This window comes from Lygodium microphyllum, chromosome 2, assembly GCF_053477565.2.
Source record: "Lygodium microphyllum isolate KBCC chromosome 2, Lygodium_microphyllum_v1.1.10, whole genome shotgun sequence".
Classification (NCBI taxonomy): domain Eukaryota; kingdom Viridiplantae; phylum Streptophyta; class Polypodiopsida; order Schizaeales; family Lygodiaceae; genus Lygodium; species Lygodium microphyllum.
Window position 1 is genome coordinate 173,827,509 of NC_141136.1, and position 23,794 is coordinate 173,851,302.

Sequence of the window (23,794 nt, forward strand, 5' to 3'; positions counted from 1 at the left end):
AGGTATGGGAATATCGAAGATTTGCCATTGCCAAGTCTTTCATCTCTAAATTGGGAGATTCCTGACAAGGTAACAGTGCAAAGTTTCAAATTCAAAATATCTCAGGATATTAAGAAGTCCATGACAGCTGGAAGGATCTCAAGAAGAATACGTTTATCATGGTTTGTACCCCTCCATATCTTCGTGGCTTGCTTCAAAACAGCAAATTTACAAAGAATGAAGGTATCCTGGTTAAGTAGAAACTTTTCGGAAGAGGATTTGGACAACACTATAGGGACGCATTGGAAATCTAGAGAGTGCGATCATAAAGGTGATATCTTGAGGTGCAGTGCATGCCCTCGATCCTTGGCTTTGGCTTACAGTATCCCTCGCCAAAATCTCGCTTTGGCCTTTGAGTACAGGCGATACAAACTAAGATTGGGTGTTTGGGTTCCCTTGGATTCTGATACAGAGAACACACCATATGAACTTGTGGTGCACGTTTTTCCGCATGAAGAAGTAAAGAAGGTGAGTGTTACTTCCAATTGGAGTCTAAAAGATGTGAGGGATACATTGGAATTGCTAGACAATATATCCCCTACATACAAGTTCAAAGTGAATGGTGTAACAATTGGTAAAAGAGCCGAGCGCTCTTTCTTTTGTACGAGTTGTTTGTCTCCCACAATTGTGAGTTTGGGGCGTTAAGAATGAAAACTTGGCAGGAATTTATCTCAATAGACTGTCCTTAAGATATTTTTAAATGGGAACTTCATAAGCTATCGTGAAGCAAGTCGCCTTTCGAATGTGTATAAATAAAATGTACATTGCATCCGATTTACAAGTGAAAATTTTCATTGCACAATGAGGTACAAAAATTGCATAAAAATGTACAAGGCCAAAATAATAAGGCTCGTGTATAAAATGTACATTGCATTCGATTTACAAGTGAAAATTTTCATTACACAATGAGATACAAAAATTGCATAAAAATGTACAAAGCCAAAATAAAATGGCTCGTGTATGCTTATGTTTGCTATTTTCATTCTTTATCGATTTCTTCAAAGATATTTTTTCTCACGGGGCCTTTCTTTGATTGTTGAAAAAATTTGACCTTTACAGGTAGTCTCCTTTCTTGGGGCTTAAGAGGGGATGGATCAAATTTAAGAGGAGAGAGCACTGGCATTCCTTTTTTCTTAGACTCTGCAGCAGTGGTCCCACTGCCTTTTCCCTTGCCCTTGTCTTTACCATTGCCATTGTCCTTACCCTTTCCTTTGACCTTTCCCTTGCTTGTGCCCTTGGCCATTGATGTATTGGAAGGAAGAGGGGAGTCAGGATCATATGGTGTGATTGCTTTGTCTAGAATCAGCTCGATGCATCTCTCCCTTATCCACCAAACATATGATTCAGGATAGTCTCTACACTGTAAGAATAAATGTTATAAGTTAGTGAAAAGACATCATGATAAGGGTTACACAAACATCAAATGAAATAAACTTACATTCACTCCCTCTATTTGTAACAGCTTTGAATCCATTGTTCTGCAAATGTTTGAGATAACTCTCCATCCACAAGAATGCGCATCGCTTTGCCATGGGACTTCTTGTAGAAGAAAAGTATACGGCCTTTGAGGATCAGCAAGATCCTCGTATGTTGTATCCAAAAAGGTAGAAACGAGTCTACCAGCACTGCAAAAGGAAGCTTTGTAAGTTCAAAATATTATTTATAAAAGAAATCAAAGAAAGTAATTTTCTTCCAACATACATCCGTGCTTGACCGTGAACACCGCTGAGAGAATTCATAAAGATAATTTCCCTTGAAAGACAATTAATGTAGATGAGACTCCAATGCCCTCTGCAAATTCATAAAAGAGGTGAGTAGAAGGGTGAAAGCAAATGAACATAAATTCTCCTCTACAGAAAAAGAAAATACCTTTCTACATAAGGGAAAAAGATGTGGTAATTTCTCACACTATCGAAGCTACGAAAAAATGGTAAAATATTAGAACCAGATTTTGCAAAAAGTCCCACAGAGAGAAGTGGATCCACAATGTATATGGTTCTTCGGATATCGAGAGTGAGAGAGGACACCAATGCCCTGCAGATAATACCAATTTCATCCAAAATATAATTGAAAAGACTTAACTTATGCAACAAAAAACCTTACCTTATGCAACAAAATACCACGGAGTCAGATAGTTGGACATCCCTTTTTTCCAACATGGGCTTGTCCTCGGGAGATATACTAAGATATTCCTCCTCAGATTCCCCAGCAACATTCACAAGAATTTGCCCATACACTTTGCCCATCCTCTCGCTGTTGACGGGAGCAAGTGATGCGGCTTTCCTCTTGTAAACATCGTCTTCAGTTTCAAACATCTCCTGATTTTCTTCACTCAAGAAAGCCTCCTGCTGGGTGGCACCCTGCTGGGTGGGACCCCTTGTAGGGTAAAGGTCACTAACATCTTCAACTTTAAGCTTTTTCTCTTTCCTAGACAATTTTGGGGGAATGTTGAGGATTTCAAAGGCTTTTTGATCATTGGAAGGCAAGGGCCTCAGGACTTTGTCAAACCTATACCTCACTCTGCTAATGATGCTGAAATCTTTATTCATAAGGGTGATCCTATGAGCATGGGCGGCAGCAATGTAAGCGTCGTTCATGAAATCAATAACAAAATCTTCTGCAGCCTCTTGCAGGGCAAGAATGGCTGAGAGTTGCCACCTCTTATTTAGACCAGAGACAGTTGCCACTTGAGACAATCTATCAGAGATCTCTTTAACCACCCTTATAAAAGCAGCTTTTGGAATGACATGCTGGGTAGCTCTTTGGGCTTTCCTGATTTCACTGAAACATCTTTGCATATAGAAGAACCTGGACTTCCTCTTTCTCTTTTCTGACTTGGGGTGTTCAGTGGCTTCAGCAGATGTGGGCTCAGGTACCATTGAAGGGAATGAATCTTTCACAGGGTTAGCCTCATCCTTTGCTTCCTCAACTTCAGGTGAAGTAACATTTATGGAAGATGTAAGGACAACACTTGGTGTAGGAGGGATTTCTGTTCTTGAATGCTCTGGAGCCTGTGATGGACCAGCTTCTTCTGACCCCTTAGATTCATCAAATTTTAACTTTCTTCTACCCCCACTGTCCTTCCCATCTAAATACACTCTTCTTGCAGTTTGCTTTGTCCTTGCCATCCAGAAAATGAAAAATAACAACCAGAAGGACAAGATGAGAAGATGATACGGCGCGAATAGGAGAGAACAAACACAACGCTTTAGCGCCCTCGCTCCGTATCGGAGATGACAAGATGATACGGCGCGATGAGAAGAGAACGGCAACACCGCTTAAGCGCCCTCGCTCCGTATCGGAGATGACAAGACGATACGGCGCGATGAGCAGAGAACGGCAACACCGCTTTAGCGCCCTCGCTCCGTATCGGAGATGACAAGACGATACGGCGCGATGAGAAGAGAACGCACAGACTGCTTTAGCGCCCTCGCTCCGTATCGGAGATGAGAAGATGATACGGCGCGATAAGGAGATTGCGACCACACCGTTCCAGCGCCCTCGCTCCGTATCAGAGATGAGAAGCCGATACGGCGCGATTAGGAGAAAGCGACTACGCCGTTTGGACGCCCTCGCTCCGTATCGGCACACCTCTTTTTGCTTGCGGAAAAGTGTACACGTCGGATAAATGACCACTTATATACCCAGGTAAATCATGACACGTGTCAGACACGTTTCCGATACTGATTGTGCCACGTGTCTGCATTAATGGTCCGTATGCTACGTGTCAACTAATTACGGGTCCACTTGTTCGCCACGTGGTTTTCGGCCACGTGTTACCCAACGGATACTGCCAGGTGGCATAATCCGCGCCTACATAAGGGTGTGTTTTGTATCTGTACGGTTTTTTCGGTTTCTGACCTTTGTTTGTTTTGCTGATACGGCGCGAGAGCGACTGTTGGCTTTCTTCGCTTTCCTCTCTTCGCTTCGTTTTGGAGGTTCTGTAGATCTTGTCTTCTTTCAGCGTTCCTGAAGCTCGTGTGACCACTTTTGTTGTGGCTCTAGCACTTCTTACTGGGATCGCCGATACGGCGCGAGGGGGCCTTTCCGTCTGAATTGTTTCTCTCTTATCGCGCCGTATCATGAGAAGTTAGAAACATGTCTGAACCCATACTCTAGTCTTCTTTCAGCGTTCCTGAGGCTCATGTGACCACTTTTGTTGTGGCTCTAGCACTTCTTACTGGGATCGCCGATACGGCGCGAGGGGGCCTTTCCGTCTGAATTGTTTCTCTCTTATCGCGCCGTATCGTGAGAAGTTAGAAACATGTCTGAACCCATACAATCCACGGTTTTTTCAGGAACTGGTAAAAGAAGAAGGCTTTCAAAAGGCTCAAGTTCATCAACAGCTGATCAGCCTGTGCATTCCTTTTCCTCTCCATCCTCTACCACCAGTGTGAGAAAGCCAAGTACATCTCCAGGGAAGCGAACGCCAGTAGTGAGATGTCAAGGAGTATCAGAGCTCATTGATATCACTCCATCAGAGAGGCTACTTGATTTTATGCTTCAGAATGGAATGGATGTCTCATTCTATGGAGTTGTGAAAAATATTTTTAATCCTGATTGGGAACTTGACAAAGTTCTGAAATCTTGTGAAAATTTTATTATGGAGGACTTTTTGGAGTTTGAAACTCTTGCAGGTCCTTCTGTTGAAGTTGGCACAATTGAATATGTCCATATTCCCATTGGGTCAACAGGAAATGAAAAGAAAGTATTTACTAGAAAGTGCAGGGCTCACTCTCTGGAGAGGTTTCAATTAACAGACATATTTTGCTGCACTCATTCCAGAAACTGCAAGATGATGAGAAAATCTGCTGCTTTTATTGTATTCATCCTTGTCAAATACCCTATGAAAGCTGAGGAGCAACAGTTGGAAGGAGCAAAGACTGCCAGCTTTTGCATGTTGGATGATCTGGCAAATGAAAGGGAAACAGAGGAGGTTGTAGATACAGATTTTGAGGCTTCCATTGCTGAGAATTTGGATGTTGCTCACTTCAAAGCTGAGACTATCATTGAGGAGAGCCAAGGAGATACAAACCCTCAACCTGATGAGAGTTCTCACCATATTGTTCCTTCCCTGCCATGTATACCTTTCAAGGACAAGGAGTACATTTTACTCTCAGATATTCAAAAACTTTTTAAACTCAGGGAAGATTATTGTCTTGCAATTATTGCAGAAGCTTTTGATGCTGCTAATGGGATAATTGACACAGAAAATGAATCAAAGGAAGAGATTCTGAAACTTGATAAAGAAACTCTAGATGATAAGTTTATTGATGCTGGTGAGGCATTCTCTCTTTGTTTTGAAAAGGCCAAAGAAGCTGAAAAAGAGTTGAGTATTACTGATGAGGACTTCCATCGCATTCAAAGCGAGCTCGGCATTTCCAATTTTGGAAGAGAGGAGTCTGAATATGTTAAAGAATTGACTAACACCAATGAGACAGCATCATCAATTAATTTATGGAATCCATTTAAATTGGAGTACGATGAAAATCAAGTGGTAAGATAATTTTGAATTTGCTTTTACACATTGGTAGGTTTACATTTCATGCTCATTCAGTATGGGTTTTATTTGCAGTTGGAGATTGCCGATACAGATAACTTCTTGGGGCGTGCCAAAGGATCGAGAATTGCTAGTAACACCACCAAAGACATTGCACTCGGCCACTACTTGGCCAGGATTGACCCTGAATCCTTTTTTGTACTTCATAGTAGTTTCTCAAAGGACGCAGCATGGCCGATACTTTATATTAAAGCTCTTACAAGGCTTCTAGGTTTCTCAGGATTACAATATAATGCCCACAAAATAATGTTTTTGGAAAAGACTGCAGCAATTAGGATTTTTGGCTACGGTCCAGGTTACTCTGCTTCTAGAGCAGGATACTTTTTGGCGTTTTCATCCTACGCCTTAGCTGCAGACAGAACTGATGTAAAATCTATAGCTGGCTACAAGAGAAAAAAATTTCTACGTTATAGAGGAAAGATTCCCGAGGAGGAAGAGAATGTTAGAGTTTTGGAAAGCTAGCTTTGTATATATTCTTTCTTATATATAAAAGTGCGATTGCTCATGTGTCATTGCCGTCTTTTATTTGCATTCTTTGAAGTTGTCGTCGAAAAAACCAGTTGAATAGCTCCTCCAAAGCATTGCTTTTTGTACCTCCTCCCCCATGCCTTGTGCTTCGAAAATACATTGTGCGTGCTTGATAGTGGGATTTTTCCATGCCTTGGTTGCTATAAGTTGCTAAGGGGCCATGCTCCTCCACAAAGAAAGGTCCATGAATATGAAGAATATGCTGCAATACAAAGTAACACAAATTTTATACCAATTGAAAAACTTGTCAAAATAAGCCGATATTAAATAATTATTACTTTACCAGATAAAAAGTGATATCTTTTTCTCCCCATGCCTCTTTTATCGCTTGAACAAGCTTTGTGATTGATCTTTTGAACTCTTCCGCATATGTATATGTTGTCTTATGTTGCCTGAGGAGTTTCAGAAAAACATCAAGGTGTATCCAGACCTCCATTCTAAGAAACGCAAGCCTCGGCGTGCTTGCAACATTTGTTGTGATGTCACATAGCTCTCTCCAACACTCCCAAGCCGCATTCACCTGCTTTCCTGAATGGTTTCCTAAGAATCGTCTAGCTTTTGAGCCTCCCATAGAGACATCGGCCAATATATCTCTTGTTTTTCCTGAAAGTATTGGATCCTTTCTCAAGCGAACTTGGCCCCCATGAAATCCCATTTTCGATAGCAATGCCTCGCATTTATCAATACACTCATCTGATAAAGATAATGGCTTAATGGAATATGCATAGTCAAGATGCAACCTGAGAAGCTTATCGATTATTCTAATCTCTGCATGCAAAGTACAAATATGAACATTCTTAAGAGAGATGGAAAGAATGGGATCCCAGATGTCTTCTATGTTTTTAAATTTACTCAAATCTATAGAGTCTCTATTTGGGGCTCTTCTTACTGGTCGCAAACTACTCCAATCTTTGGATCCAACACTTTCCATGCAATAAATGCAAGGATATTTTGCATTTGCACCATTACATATTCCAAGCATACATTTGATAGTTTTCAAATCAGCACTCATATGCCATTCCACATTAAATTTACCAACCCCATCAACTACCAACATTTCGCCTTCACTTTGAGACTTAATGATATTTGGAATACCTGTATGGTTGAACAACCATTTCAACGTTTGATGATTTTCAATTGGTACCTGGGCTGCACCAATCCACCAAATCTCCATCTCGGATTGGATCTTATGCAATGGAGCTTTGCCCTCGCCATTGCCATGGTCTAATGCCATGTTCATGAGGCAAATGCTAATTCTTTCCATCTTTTGTCCCTTTTGAATCTGTGCTTCATCCAACTTCAAGGCAAACTTTAGAACACCATAACTTTCTTCTACTGTGATTTTATACATGTGAACCATTGCAATTTGCACCTTTTTTAGATCAAGCCATATATTGTTAAACTCATTGTAATAAAAAATTGCCTGTTTTTTTTGTTTTTCATAGGACATAGACCTTTCGATGTGAAAGTAATCTCCAAAAACATGTGGAATCTTGCGATTCATGGAAATTCTTGCAGTGGAAACTGCAAGGGCTCGGGGCAATCCAAATATAGTTACCCTATTGCGTTTAAGATTTTTAAACCATAATCCAGAGATAGCACGGTAACCTTTCCGACTTATACCCACAGTATCGCATGTCTCTACGATTTCATTTGCTTTCACTGTGCCTTTTAAATCCTTCACTAACTCTCTCAGAGTTGGACCTCTCAAATCCACATTTTCTGGTGACTTAAGAATCCTCAAAATGTCTTTCTTATTCATGGTTTCCTTCAAAAGTTTGATTCTTTCCTCATTCTCTCGGATATTTATGCCTAATATGTTAGAGACATATTTCTTTGTAAGATTTAGTCTCCTTTTCTTTGCTCTCTCACACAAGCTGGTTATATTTTTTAACGCTATCTTCCTCTCTCTTAATCCTACTGGAGTTTCTCTCAAGCGTATTAGCTTATTCTGCAATGAATTGTTAACATTTTTCAAAATATCAATATGACTTGTCAACTCTAAAATTTTTGTTTGTGTAGTTTCTAGTGCTTTTTTCATTTCGTGCACTTGAGCTATATATGTGTAAGATGCAGAGTATAACCTCATACAGTAGCCAAGCATTCCATTGTAACCTTCTCCAGCATATCTTATATAGTCATGGACATTCAAAAAAGGAGGTGGTTTACCTGTAGAAGGATCCCTGGGATAGATATTTCCATCCACCCACAAATCTATATGCTTCATTCCTTGTGTTCGCAACCTGTTGGCTTCAATCTCATCTATCAATACTCGATGATGTATACTTCTCCAAGATGTGTAAGTCGGATCTAGCTGAATAGATAGCTTGTATTTACGTGTGCTTGCGCCTGTGTTATTTGAAGTAGTATTGCTAGACATTCTGGCAAATGAACCGAGCAAGAATCTCACAGTGATAGAAAGCAAGTGCAGCAAAAGGAATGGTAAAAGAGAATAGTGTATAGAAAGAAAACGCGGGAGCAAACAAATGCGAAGTTCGTACGAAAATCTCGAAAATACAAAATCTCTCGAGTTCCAAGACAATAAACTGCCGAAAAGGTGACCCCTGACCCGGATTAAAAGATGAGGGCAATTAATGGCCGACCTCTTCAATGAACCAAATATTCTCTCATTAATCACATCTGGACAACCAAATTTAGAGGTTTTATTCTTCCTAAACCTCAACTAATTAGCAACTTAATCACTTTCTTACAAGTGCCATTTTTGAAGCGTTTTTGGCCCTAATGCCCCATTTCTAACCACCACATCTCCAATCAGTCTATCATCGTCCTTCAGCGTCCATAGCATTTCATTGTCTAGTTCCACCGTTGGTAGCCATTGTGAGATATGCACTAATGCCTCTGACACCAACCAACCTTCGGCCATGCTACCTTCTAGCTGAGCTCGTTGTCGCACAAAGCCTTTCAGGGTTTTCATGAAGCGCTCTAGGAAGAACATCCATCGCGTATGGACAGGTCCAACAATCTCCACTTCGTCCACAAGATGCACAAGAAGGTGGACTTGTATCGTGAGCATGCTAGTGGGCAGGTATTTCTCAAAGAGATAGACCGTCTCCACTGCTCCTTGCCTCATGGATTCAATAGAGGACGTCTTAATCTCTTTCTGTGAGATCCATTGCACCAAAGTCGACAACTTGTAAATGGCCCTGTGAATTTTTAGAGTAAGGCATCCTGCAATCGCGATCGGTAGGACAAACTGCCACAAATGAGAAAGCATTATGAATAATGGCCACTTTTCAAATTGCAAAATGCCCACGCTAATTACAATCCATTCATAGCACAAACCTGACAAATCTTATGCCAATCATGGGATTTTAGCCCCGACAATTGGTCATCTTTAGAAAATGCGGACCTGAGAGAACGCATCATACCCGTCGGAGTGTGGATAGACTTGATTACTTGCTTCACAATGCGCTCTTCTTTAGTGGACAAAACCCAAGGAGCGCGAGGAAGCTATAGTGACCATTAGCACTCGACTGCGGCCAAAGCGCCTCCATCTTACCTACCTCCTTCAAATATATTCGTGCCCCTATAGTGTCTCTCTTTCCTGTGATGTGGTCCCATAGCAAGCTGCCCACATTCTTGAAAATATGCTTGGGATCCAACAAGTGGTTGATCTGTAAGTGGGTCCAATATGGCAACTCATAGAAAATTGAGAACTGTCGCATTCCATTTGGATGTGATTCCGGGTTGACCATTTTCAGCTCGTACCAGCTTGCGGCGTTCATACGTGTCGGAGGTCGTCCAAGGAAACCTTCCCTAAGTTCATGATCCTCCGGCAAGAAAGTGGCGTGTCCTTGATATACCATCTTCCTCATGGTTTGTGACCTTCGAAAGTCTAACTGTGGCCCACACAATGGACATGCATGATAACCTGAGGTAACCAGACCTGTAAGGCGAGCCACGACCTAGTGAATACTTGATTGAATGAGATAAAATATAGATATTACCAGCGAGAACGGAGGCCTGCTCACCTAAGCACTCTCCCAATCCCGGAAAGTCATGCATCGTCCACATGAGAATGGCTCGAATGTTGGCTGACCGCCAACCATCGCGCCTGTTCATATCTTGCACAGTGACCTCCTTCTCCCACAAAATCTTAAGCTCATCGACTAATGGACGAAGATACACGTCCATATTTTTTACTTTGTAGCGGCCTGGGATGAGCAAGCTAAGGATGAGATGTCCTTTCTTCGTAGAAAGCCATGGAGGGATGTTGTAGTTGACAAGGACTATAGGCCACACACTGTAAGAAGTTGAGCGCAGACCGAATGGGTTCACACCATCCATTGCGAGACCGAGCCGAAGATTCCTTGGCTCTCGCGCAAAGCCTGGGAAGGTAGAGTCAATGTGGCTCCATGAGCGCAAATCCACTGATATTCCTTGAACTCCATCCGTGGACCTATTCTGCACATGCCACGTTGTCAAGCTTGCGATGTCGGGCGTACGAAACATGTGGTTTATGCGGGGGATGAGCGAAAAGTGTCTGAGAACTTTTTGAGTGATGGTTTTCCCTTTCAAGTCCTGTCGATACCTGTGAGCACCACACTTTGGACATGTCTCCATAGTCTCGTATTCATCTTGAAACAATATCCAATCGTTGATACATGCATGGATGTTATTGTAGTCCATGCCAAGCTTTCGTAAAACATGTCGTGCATCATCATGAGACTTAGGCATGGTATTTGCAGGTGATAATATATGATATTTCAATAACCTAAAAAAAATCATAAAACACCTTGAAAAAGCACAAATGTTTGTAATAATAGTGTCAAAAAAAAAAAATCAATGAAGCCTATGTGCAAGGTACCTGAATAACTCGGTCACACTCGTATCGCTCCATCCGTATTTTGCTTGCACACTTAAGAGTGCAAGCAATGTCTTCAACCGAGATACTCAGCACCCATCATATAACGGTATGGATGCTTCCGCTCTAAGCGGATCAGATGTCTCGACATCCATGGGAATCAATGCATCGATCATTGCCTCCATCTCAGGCTCCAAGATTGTAGGTAGGTCTAAAAGGTTGTCTGTCTCCTCTGGCATTGATGGTATAGATTGGCCTTGTGAGTGGTGGATTGGCTCCTGCACTCCATCCATCGCACGCCCACGAACTCTTCTAATTGGCCGAAAAGGGTGCACTCCCCCTTGGGATGAGACATCACCCCCCTGGATAGAAAATTTGCCAACAAGACCCAATCTTATTGTGTATGGTTTTCAATTAGCTTGCGAGTACAATGCATGATTAATATTAACTTCAAATTACCATTTGTTGAAAATCCACAATCGCCTGATCAATGATCTCAGATTGAAACTCACCAAATCTTCGTACGTGTTCTATAGACAATCGCCGTTTTCGTCTAATTGCCAACTTGCATTGAGAGCAAGGACATGGGACACGCTGATTAAGATATGCCTCGCGATCTTGAACAATAAGACCTTCTTCGTTTTCCATCTTATCTACATTAGAGAAAACGAGGCTCAAATGAATAGCTTTATGGAGATGTATGTCAAGTTGCAAGTTGACCATAAGCTCTAGCTTGAGAGGTTTTAGCCTCTGCAAGAGCTTGAGAAGTAAATTTTGTAAAACATTGAGGTTGATATTGATGCATCCATGGTGTTGAAATCTAAACTTCAAGATATAAGAAATTCTTTACTGATTAATGTAAAGAATGCATTGTACATAGTAGTTGAGAGATTTATTGATGTTATATCTCAGCCATATACCATGCTCAAGGATTTGTTTGTCCCGGTAGATAATTATTTGTTATTGTTTTAAAAAAAAGCATTGGTTCATAAGGTTCATGAGTCGAAGACTAAATGTTTGGACTTGACTAAAAGCTTGGATAATGGCTTAGATGCTAAAAGGAAAAGTGATGAATATGTTACTTCATCATTGCAACAAAAAGATTGGTGACAAGGATGCTATGATTAATGAAGTTCTTCATGAGGTGAATATAGAGTTGAAGGGGATGGAACACGATTCTTCTTTGGGATTTAATGGTGATAAGTCAATTATTGAGGTGTCTTCTTGTACAACCATTATACCTTATATACCTAGCTACAGTCTCTAGGTTATGTACTTTGAGTATCTTAGAGGGGCTCTACTAGGATTACTTATACAACTGCACTAGAGGGCTTTGAGTATAAGTAATCCATTTATGAGCATCATTGAGGATCTCTTAGTCTAATAATAAATTAGTCTCAACAAAAAGCATCTTAGATGTGGTTTTTTTGTCCTAGGTCCATGTATTAAAATTAATGCCATCTATGAAATTTATCAACTATAGTAATAAAATTTGTTTCAATCAATTCTACTCATAGTCATAACATTTGAAGAAAATATCCTATGGTCAATTTAAGGGATTCTTCTTCTATAGCAATACTTTTGGGTTCATTTTGATGAAGTACCGTAATGACCATTAGCTAGGGCATCATTTTCTTTCAGTCCTTCTGTTGACTAGTTGGCATGATTTCTAATTTGTTATGCCTATAAAGTTAATACAAAAACAATGAATTATGCATATCACAATTAGATCCCCTACTTGGACATTATGAAGGATATTACCAATTTTAAGCCATCTTAAAGAGTCACCAATGTACGTGGCCCATGGCAAAGCACATTGCATACCATTATCGATAAGTCTATTATCGTGCATCTTAAGTCTCCTAATTAAACTTTATAAAGTGTATGACTAATTTTTAGCCCTCTTAAGGAGTCTATGTAATGGTACCCATAAAAAAAGCAAAGTGGATACCATCACCATAATCATGGATATGCTACCGTTCCAATATATGTTATCTTTCTCTTTCTCTCCCTCTCTCTCCCTCTCCCTCTCTTTCTCTCGCATTTCCTCTCCCTCTCACAATATATCTTAACACTCTCCAAAAGCAAAAGGGAGAGGGAGAGAGAGAATGCACTCTCCCTCCCTCTCCCTCTCCCTAGCCAACTATGTGTTTTTAGATTATCCTAGACTTTGTCTTAAATTTTCTTCCAATTATTCTCAACACAACATTGAGGAGAGGCGTTTGGAAGTTGTGGGGACATGGCAATGCTGCACTTGTTATGACTAGATCTTGCTTCATTCCAACCACATGTCTCTTGGGTGCCACCTTAACTTGGAATTCTCAATGCCTTGCTTTGTGACACCTCCTAATCATCCAAGATTCCTCCAACTTGAGAATAATATAAATAGTCAACACAGCAAGTAATCTTGATGAGATGGCCTATGCTCCTTGCAAAGATGAAGCACTTATAACCTTCTCCTTTGCATAGAGCTCTTTCAGACTGAAAGATCCTTGACTTGACTCTCCCCTTGCCTCTTTAATTTGTCACACATGATAGTGGATTTGAGGACAAGAAATATGGAGAGGATTAGTTGATTATAGGTACACTAGATCACATTTAAAGAAGGATAATGAGACTAATTGATTGGATCTGTTCTATGAATCATGATGGCACTCAATTTGGTGGCAACAATCTTCATCATGGCATGGTTTTAATCATCATTTTAATTCTTTTAACCATTCATAAGGTTTTTTTTTAAAATAAAACCATTTATTATTTATTCAAAAATTGTTACAACATATGGTTATATTGACATTTTTGGTATTACAAATGAAAGTCGGGGTGATTGGGCATTAACATTTTAGGTACAGTACATCCTCTCCCTCTTAGAGGAATCAAGATATCCTTATCTCAAGTGAAGCTATGATGATCTTAATGAAGTGTACCTTCATCAATCCATGTAGCACCCCCTTTATGGTAAACCATCTATTGCACAAGATACTCTCATATAGTTTTATTCCATCATATAGGATGTATGCTACTATGATAAGCATTGAGTATGTCTTGAAGGACTTGATTGAATCTCTTAGTTTGGCCATTAGTTAGGGTGATAAGTTGTGCTACATCATAGTCTTCTTCCAATACCTTGAAAGAGATTGGTCCAAGATCTTGAAATGAACAATGTGACCCTATTAATGACTATATTATTGGGTAGACCATAGAGTCAAAATATTTTCTTCATAAAAAGTTGTGAAATATCCAATTCGTTAAAGGTTATTTTCCATAGGAAAGGTGTGCATAACTTTAATGATCCTCTCCATTATTACTAGGAGGGGGAGATCTACTACAAAGTCCATATTGTTGATAGACCTCCACTTCGTTTGGGGAATGTCATGGGGTTGTAATTTTCTTGGAAATTTAGCTCCTTTTACCTTCATTCTCTAGCAACTTAGGCTTTGATTGACATACCTAAGTACATCAACCTTCATACTAGACCATTAAAATAGCTCTTCTTGATTGCATTTAAGGTCTTGGGATAGCCAAATCCCATGAAAATGGATTGTCATGTGCCCCCATAGGATCTTCCTCTTTAGCTCCCAAACCTTAGGAGTATATAGCCTAATATGGAAGTACAACCATTCACCTTTAGTGTGATTGTGATTATACTTGAGTTATAGCTTAAGATCCTTATCTTGTCTTAGAAAAGTTTCTTGAGTTGTGAATACTCATGTCCATGTTGATAAACTCCCATGTCATTTGGGAAAGATCAAGTGTTTGTAAAATTTTTGGTAATTTAACTCCATTTGCCTTGTTTTTTTGGCAATTTAGGCATTGACCAACATACCTAAGTAGATCAACCTTCATCCTAGACCAAAACTAGCTCTTCTTGACCACATTTAAAGTCTTGGCATAGCCAAGATGTCATGTAAATGGGTTATCATGGGTCCTCCCAAAGGATCCTCTTCTTGAGCTCCTGATCTTTAGGAGTATTAATATATCATATTATGAAAGTGCAAGGATTTACCTTTAGTGTGATAGTCCATGTACTTGAGCTGCAACTTAGGATAATCACACACAAGTTGCTTGAGTTGTGAATACTCTACTATCAAATTTGTCTAGAGCTCCAATGAATAGCTCGAGATCTGGTGTCTACCACCTATAGAAGGCCTCATAGTCATTGGCACTCACAAACCAAGGCTTGTACCTATTTAACTATGAGGAAATAGATTTTTGAAGAGAAAAACATGAGAAATAAATTTGGAAAATGACTGAAGATAGATCAAAAGCTTGCAACTTTGGCACCACTTTTCAAGAAGAGAACTAGAGAGGAAAGAGAAGAGAGAAGACTATAAAAGAGAGAGAAAGAGAAGAGATAAAGACTAGAAGAAGAGAGAGAAAGATAGGAAGAAGAGAGAGAAGGTGATAGCAACCATGAAAATCTTGAAAGAAGGTGAAGATGAGAGAGATTTCTGATTATTACTAAAAAATAAATGAGTCCCATTGCATCTTTTATACCAACCTAGTATAGCTAGTACTTTTCCCTTATCTTTCCAAAAAATACTAATGTATCTCCACCTCTTCACATATTTTTCTTAAAATTGAAGGAATCACTTAAGTCCAAATGAATAATCCACTATTGATTCTTAAAAACCTATGTCATATATTTGTCTATAATCAAGAATAACCACAGAGAGTTGATTCAATGATCATGTGCAAAACTGCTATGTGGTTATCTAAGATTTAAACTACTGAATGAATGCTAAGTACCCCAATAACATACAACTAAAGATACTACGAATTGCCAAAGAGAGAGATTGATGTAAGTGAACCATCCTGCCAAACTAATGATAGAGAACTTAAGGCATAATACCATATACATATGGCCATGTTTATTAATCAAATTGAGTCTCACAAACATCTTATAATGAAATTATGAGATTGGGATGAACTCAAGAGTTTGATGCTAATAAAAATTACAAGCATACTTTTATGAATTAAGAATTTAAGAAGTTAAGCTAGTAACTTTCGCCAAATCAATATCATCTTATGAATTAGAAGTTCATTCTCGAGGGGGTCGGGGATAGTGGTTCACTAATATATATATATATATATATATCCTCTACATAACCTGCATTCATGGCCTATTTATAAATATCCTAATCTATGAATTTTTCTTGAATAAAACATAATCATTTTTAATTCAATCTATAAGTAACCCCTTTATATGACACCCTTCTGTATGTAAAAAATGTATAAAAATGGTATTTAAAAAACTCCTTATTTTGAACTCATGCTATACATACATATATTCATGAGCAATCGGCCCCCAAGAGTTAGTTAAAATAGAGTGAACTAAGAGTCATTGAAACTCAAACCTATCTTAATTTAATATTTTAATTATCAAATAAACATAATATAATAAAAATATGAATAACTCGTTTTTAACTACCTTAAGAGATCAATCGATGACCCATTTTGAAGGGATTATGATGAACATAGGTGTACACAGAACCTTGAGATCTATAGGTAAATTTAAAAATCACATGAATGAAAGACTAAATATGGAGGTTTTCAAATAGCATCATGATTTTACCCTAGTAGGCATTATGATTCTTGAAAACCTTGGAAGGGGGATAGATAGAAATCTTGGCAGCCATCGGTAAGCTTTTGTGAAAGTTTGATAGGCATTTAGCAAGTCTTAGGTCACTGTTAACCAACCTGTGATCAAGGTCTTAATAACATGAACATGTGAAGATATTTTTAATATAACCTATAACATTTAGAAAACCGATTTATCATGTAATGTGAAATCCCTAATTGAACCATATGGGTAGTAAATATACCTAGACCACCCATAAAGATCAAAGTCTCACTAACATCCAATAGTATCTATAGATATATGCTAGGCCAAGTCTCTTATATCATAAAAGCAGCAAGCATTCACACATTTTTCACTTGAAATTTGTCCAAATTTTCCACATCACCATTGAAGCTCATGGAGCACATGGGTAGACAAAGTCATTAGTCATCCACTCTCACTATTGTTTGGTATAATAAGATGTTTTATTCTCTCCCGTGTACTTGTTTTTTTATGTTACCTTTCATTTTCAGTTTTTTCTTATATAACCTTGGGAATATTTGAGCCATGTTGAATTTGTCTGGTGTGGAGGTGGTTAAGTGGAATCTGGTGATTGGTATTATGAGCTACAAAAGTTGTATTTTCTTATCATAAGGATATCTTGGTATGCCATGTGTCTATTTGTATTTTCATGATGTTTCAATATGGATATGCACCTTTGTGCAAGCTTCCATATTCACTTCCATGTTGTGTAGAACATCCTCATGTTACAATGACTTTGGAGTTTGCTTTATGTAAACCCCTTCTTGTCACTTGGTCTTCAACAACAACTCACTAGCTACTTGCAAGTAAGGTGACCTTCAAGTTCACCAATCACGAACATGATTGCTTGAACACCCAAAGGGACATACTTGAGGGAGACCTAAAGACTCCACGCCCACTGTACAACTCGGTCTTCAAAATTGCTCCTTTTTTCCTTGCATCCGTTGTCTCTATGTCCACGATGCTTTCATCCACACACTTCGCCACATCCTCAACATACAGTCCTCAATGTGCAATCCTACTTCTTTGCACCATCTCCTGATATAGAATTTTAGAGCGGTGTCAAAATACAATAGGTGGCATTCCTTGCAAATTGGATCCTGGATGTTTCTTCCTAGTGTAATGTGGTGATCACATCACCTTGCATTCCAAATGCTATAGCTTTCTTAAAGCTAAGATTTTATATTGCTTTTATGTTTTGGGTGATCTTCACCTTAAACAACACCAACGCCCACAAAAGTTTGGTGTCTTCAGCATTATCATTTCATATGATGTACATCTTGTTGTCAACCACTATGTTGCTAATTTCAACAACGAATTTGAGCAAGCCAACTAGGCTGCCATTCTAGCGCTGCTGCATCGAAGGTCCACCTTCTTCTGCAATCCGGCCATCAACTCACACCACCCCGAATTGTATGCCATGCCACATTTGCCATCTCACCTTCCATTCATGCCATGCCATACCTTGGAAGGGACCTCTATATCACCCAGATTCAAACAACAAAGGGCTGCCATATTAGCCATGATGATTCATACAAGCTCAAGGAACCCGCGCATGTTAAAAGCTCAAGGAACCCATGCATTAACATCGCCTCCTAAGGCTGGTTACACTCCAAGTGGCGGACGCCCATTTTGTAAGTTTTAACCAATCAAAACACTTATTTAAGGGTTGGGCGTCCACAATCCAGTCCTTTACACACACTTGAGAGGACATGACCTGATGTTTACTTACTAAAAACGTGAACTCTCCGTCCACTACTGTTTCCCCTCCCCACTTTGTAAAGTGACAGACAAGGGTGCTCTTTTTGCATTTGCAACCAATAAATTTTTTTATAAGTTTATTATTTTTTTAACAAAAATTACAAACTATGTCTATTTGGTGTGTAAAGGTATGGTGCCCATGTCTGCGCCCAATTTCAACAAGTTCATGCCCACACTCTAAGAAAGGATTGGTCATCCATGACTTGGTGTATAACCAACCAAATCTTACCACAATCTCCTTGTCTCATAAGCCACACAAAACTATCCATCCACATACGTTTCCACCCCTATGTTCATAGGGACTTTCATAAATCTCTATCCTAACTTGAGATCATGCCATATTCCATTAGGGCGCATACCTTGATCCTCTATCCCATACATCCATACCTATTTTTACCCAATTTTGTGTATAGTTAGAGAGCTCATGATACCATAGTAACCATGGACACATTCATCCATAAACCACTTTGATTGCATGACGTTGATCTTCTACCCTCCTTGATGCTATCAATGCCTAGTTGGTGATGATACACCTCTTCTTGAGATAGGGTTGTTGAGCCTTGAACATCATTGCTAACCATAACTCATGCACCAAGTCACAACCATAAAAAACCATATTTAATTATATGTGACTCCAAGTAAAACCTTGATAGTCATGGGAGAAACCCTTGAATACCCTCATACCATTAATACAAAACTCTAGCTAGCATTACAATCTTCCTAATCTTGCCTACTATAAGGCGAAAAACAACTCTATTGCCTCACAACTTGGCTAGTACACAAGTGAGCTCCATATGCATAGTCCTGCTTCAATCCTCCAAAAAATTCCCCACAATGTATATGAGGTTCTCTCATAAGAACCATTTTTAAAAAAAAAAAGTGGTGGAGGGTAATTATCTTTCTTTCCCAACCTTGCAAGGTATAAAGAAGTCCCATAGTTTCCTTGAAACTATTGACTTTGGTTTATTGTATGTGAGTCTACCACAAGATCTGTTGCTTACATTAGGAGATATTGAAGACAAATCAAGAACTAGCATCAATCTACATGTTGTAGGCTACTTTCTATAAAGATGTGATAAAGTATAATCACCACAAAAAGAGTGAGATTTGAGTACAATAACCTTCAAAGAAAAGTTATTGGATGGTTAAGACAATGAGTACTATGGTGATGAAAACTAGATTGCTTTATCTTCTCTAGCTTTATCTTGTGATGAGATATTCAAAACTTATTTCCTTTTATGTCATAGTGAGCAAGCCTTACAATACTTTTGTTAAGAAGATGTGGATTAAAAAAAGTTTCGTAGTATCTTACTTTCTTAAAATCCTTCCCTAAACATCTTATTTTATTTCTTGCCTAGATCATCCTTTTTCTTACCATTGTTGTACAAAGTTTGTTTTCAAATTTCAAAGGACCTCTTTATACTTTGGTAATCCTAGATCATCCTTTTGCTATTCGGGGCTCTTTACTCTAGAGAAAAATATGGTTTCTTTGACATGAAAGCCACAAATTGCAAGCTCCTTAAATCTACTATTAAAGGCATAGATTGATCCTTTCATATTGATCCATGCATTTTCTTTTTAGACTCTAAAGAAAGATATGTTTTCTTTGACATTAAAGCCATGACTTGCAAGCTTTTCGAAACTACAATGAAAGACACTATTAAAAGATACCATTCTTTGCTTTCTTGATAGATATGCAAAGTCTTCTTGTGTTGTAGTTTCTCTTATCTTAAATGAGCTTTTTAGATTATTAAAGTAATGATTCTTTCTCCACCTATCCTCCTCTTTAAATAGAAGCAAGAAGAACTTCACTTGTCTACCATAACTTCTTAAACAATGGTGAGCTTGTATCAATATAGGTTTTCCTTATGGAGCATGGTCATTTGGCATCTTCTATTGATACTTTTGTGTGAAGGCAAGTGATTCATAGTTGAAGTTGTACGGATCCATTACCATGCTTGATTAGTTGAGGTAGAATCAATCTAACCTAGCTTTAATCTTTAATCGTTTAGATTATCTCGAGCATTACATTTAGATGATTGAGATTCTCAATGTGAACATCATGGGGTTTTGATTGTTTTAGGCTTGTTAATTTATTTTGAAACATCAACTATGGACTCTTGTGTAGAACATTTGTGCTCAAGATTTCGCCTTTTATGAGAAATTTTGAGAGCACTCTACACCATGTGAGATTTGTTAATATATAAGTTCATAAAGAGTTACCTACTTGTCTACACACTAGTTGATACAAAATAATCAGGTTTCCTATGGTTAGTAAACAAGTTTCAAAGTTGCCTTACATTTTATCTTGTTGCAAAACAAATAGTTGATAAATAGCAAGGATGATGAGTTGGAAGAAATGGAGCTAAGAGCTTATGAAATGTGTTTTCAACTTGAAGTAAGAGTTAAAGTAAGAGAAGTACAAGGAACATATACACATGCATAGAGAATGAAGTATAATTGAACATTTCTTTCATTTGTCTTTGACAATGGATAATCCACCAGTTTTAGACGAATTCCCCGGACCCCCATTGTGAATGATGACAATGTCATGAGCTTTTGCTCGGGAAGCATCGCTTACCTAGGGAGATGCGATTGGGGGTAGGTGGTTGGTGCTGGCCCCTAACTAGGTCTGTGGTGCCCCGTGAGACTTGGTGTGACTAAACTATGCTATTATGTTATTCTGTGTGTGTGTGTGTGTGGAGAGAGAGAGAGAGAGAGAGAGAGAGAGAGAGATAGGGGTTGGCTTCGTGACTTTGGTGTGTATACGTGTGTAGGTGGTGGATTTTATGATCAAGACGGCCGGCCAGCGGTGGCTGAGAAGGAGAAGAAAGAGACGGTGGCGATGAGAGATATGATGCAGAGGAAGAGGCGGAGGGTGGTGAGCTGCAGCGTTGGGGAGGGGAGCATCGTGGTGGAGCAGGCGGACCTGGCCTTCGACCACCCCACGTCGCTGGTGACGCTGAGAAGCAGGTGCGCCTGCCCGGCGGCCGGGCTGCGCTTCCGGTGCGGCGGGGCATGGAGGCAGAGCTACGTGGACCCCGCCGCCCTCCGGGTCCTGGGTGGCGGCCTCTGCAGCCTCCTCGACGGCCACCTCCTCCCGCCTCACTCCAGCATCACCTTCGCCTACGACCACTCCCCTCCCCTCCCCCTCCTCCCCTCCGAGGCCTTCTTCTTCGATTGCAACTAGTTAATTAATTAATAAACTACTATAACAAGACCACTCCTTGCTCTCAGTCTCTCTCTCTCTACATACCAAAGATTCCTTCCAACATGAGATGTGGAGCAAGAGGATGATAGATCCCCCATGTCACTGCCCCTTACCCACTACTATTAGCTCTTAAAGTAATAAAACTAGCAACATTGCTTGATTAGCCTAGTCCCAAGTCACCCCTTATGGGCCTAGTTGCACAAATCCTATGCTACTAAAGACTCTCTCACTCACTCACTCCTCACACACACACACACACACACTCTCTCTCTCTCTCTCTCTCTCTCTCTCTCAACATACACAAAGACTCCTCCCATTCTCACTTAGTTCCACCTTGTAGCACCATAGGTTTTTCCCTTTGAAAACAACATGTACTTGGATAGGGAACTCATGTCATATCCCCTTAACCAGTCGTATTTACACTCAAAAGCATACAATGTATAGATATTATCTATTGAACGTATGTTCTTATCCAATGTAGCTCTCTTATAAACATGTACTAGAGTGGGACTCGAGTGGGTTTTCTATGCATCTTCCGCATTCACCATTGATTACATATCATATATTCAATTACCTATGCTAGGAACTTAGCCACCATGAGTGGCCCCCCTTATATACTTGACTATATTGATAGCCTCTCATATGTTATTAATTATCTTCTATCTACTACTTTCACATTATGTGTACGGAACACAAGTGATTGTGGAGACAATAATTATCATGCAGGATGACATGTTCCACATTAATAATCCCTTTATCATAATCATAAAACGAATGGCATGTTGATATCATGGGGAAGTTCTTGATATAATAGAGAAAAAGTTTAGGATGCATACAACCTTCAGCATTGATCAGTAGAACAACATCTTCTAATCTATCATACTTGTCTGAGCTTATAGCAATCGATTAAGGAAAATGATGAAGGGATAAGGCAAAGTGGTGCAACATCTCAATACATTTACTATGTTCACAACTTATTTGAATACAAAAGTCTGCTTACACATATATTAAACTTGATATAGTTTGGTGTTCTTTAAAGATGTTCATTTTAGCACTTAGACATTTGGAATAAGTTAAACTATCAAAGTGTTTGTAGGATTTGGAAATATTTTACAACTTCTAAAGTAGCACTCATGTCTTGTTCATATAAAGTATGATAGAAATAGAATAAGTGATGAGTTAAAGCTTTCCATCTAGTTAACAAGAGAAAAACCACTATAACTTGATGGAATATGGCTCTTTTATCATTATCATTTTGAAGCTAGCTTACACTTGAATAGTAAAGTTACAAAAATAGTTAACCAATGTCATTGAGTGCCACAAGTTACTTTACATAAGGATGCTTGGATGATTGCATAATAAAGAGATTCTCACATACTGAAGACCTTAAGATAAATGCGACCTTCAAACTTTACACTTAAGAGTGCATTTTCCTTTACGATGAAAAGTTGAGAAGTAGTTTAAATGTGAATCATAAGACACTTTGGTGAAGTAATTTCAAATTAATAATCCTTGAGGTATCTATGTGTGATCTCGTGTGACTTCAACTTTAACTAGGGAAGTAAAGCATTTAGTACATGCATATGGTCCAAGTGTGTCTTGCCCAGCTTATTTATACATATAGTAGCACAATTGTATCCTATTTATGCTATGTAACAATAGTGGGTTGCTCTTCATTTGGTCACATCATGGTGTGAATTAGCAAACTCAAGGATGCTCGTTTTAGCACTTAGACATGAGAAATAAGTTAAACTATCAAGATATTTGTAGGATTGAATATCTTCAAGGACATTCAAAGTAACACTCATGTCTTGTTCATTTGAGGCATTTTAGAAATAGAATAAGTGATGAGTATAAGCATTCAATTTAATTCATGAGAGAAAAACCCTATAAATTAACAAAACATGGCTTTCATGATCATTACCATTTTGAAGCTATCTTACACCTTTCTCCTTTTTTTCATTTATCTTAAAATGTCAATCCCAATGTAATTGCACGAGGTCTTTGTTGCCACTTTGCATTAGGTTGCTTGGGTGATTTTATAGGGGGGATAAAGAAGGAACTGGTTACAGAGTAGGACTTTGTAAAGTAGAACATGACTGAGCTAGTTATTTGTTAAGTTGTAGAATCTGAGTGTTGCTCTGTTTGAGGATGGTATCAGCTAATTTAAGCTCTTATGTTTGGGCAGCTATCAAATCTTTAAGCTTTCGAGACTCCTTCAACAATCTATCCCTCTCCTCAGTCATAGTAACCACTTGGGATTTAGTT

At 39.1% G+C, this 23,794-nt stretch overlaps 1 protein-coding gene across 3 annotated transcripts; it reads left to right on the forward strand.

Moving 5' to 3' along the window:
- The first annotated feature begins 20,154 nt into the window (after nt 1-20,154).
- On the forward strand, nt 20,155-22,351 carry LOC148040629 (uncharacterized). 3 transcript variants are annotated; one of them, XM_087666895.1, is made up of 2 exons: nt 20,155-20,286; nt 21,093-22,350. In XM_087666895.1, exon 2 carries the CDS (start codon nt 21,161-21,163, stop codon nt 21,503-21,505), a length of 345 nt encoding a protein of 114 aa, XP_087523021.1. In that variant the 5' UTR covers nt 20,155-20,286; nt 21,093-21,160; the 3' UTR covers nt 21,506-22,350. The 3 variants fall into 3 exon arrangements, with proteins under 3 accessions (XP_087523021.1, XP_087523037.1, XP_087523028.1); XM_087666911.1 differs by lacking the exon at nt 20,155-20,286 and adding an exon at nt 20,320-20,725 and having other exon boundaries at nt 21,093-22,351; XM_087666902.1 differs by lacking the exon at nt 20,155-20,286 and adding an exon at nt 20,736-20,945 and having other exon boundaries at nt 21,093-22,351.
- The last annotated feature ends 1,443 nt before the right edge of the window (nt 22,352-23,794 follow it).

Bases quoted from the DNA above. Each gene is read 5' to 3' on its own strand.
- LOC148040629 (XM_087666895.1), top strand. From the start codon at position 21,161: ATGAGAGATATGATGCAGAGGAAGAGGCGGAGGGTGGTGAGCTGCAGC.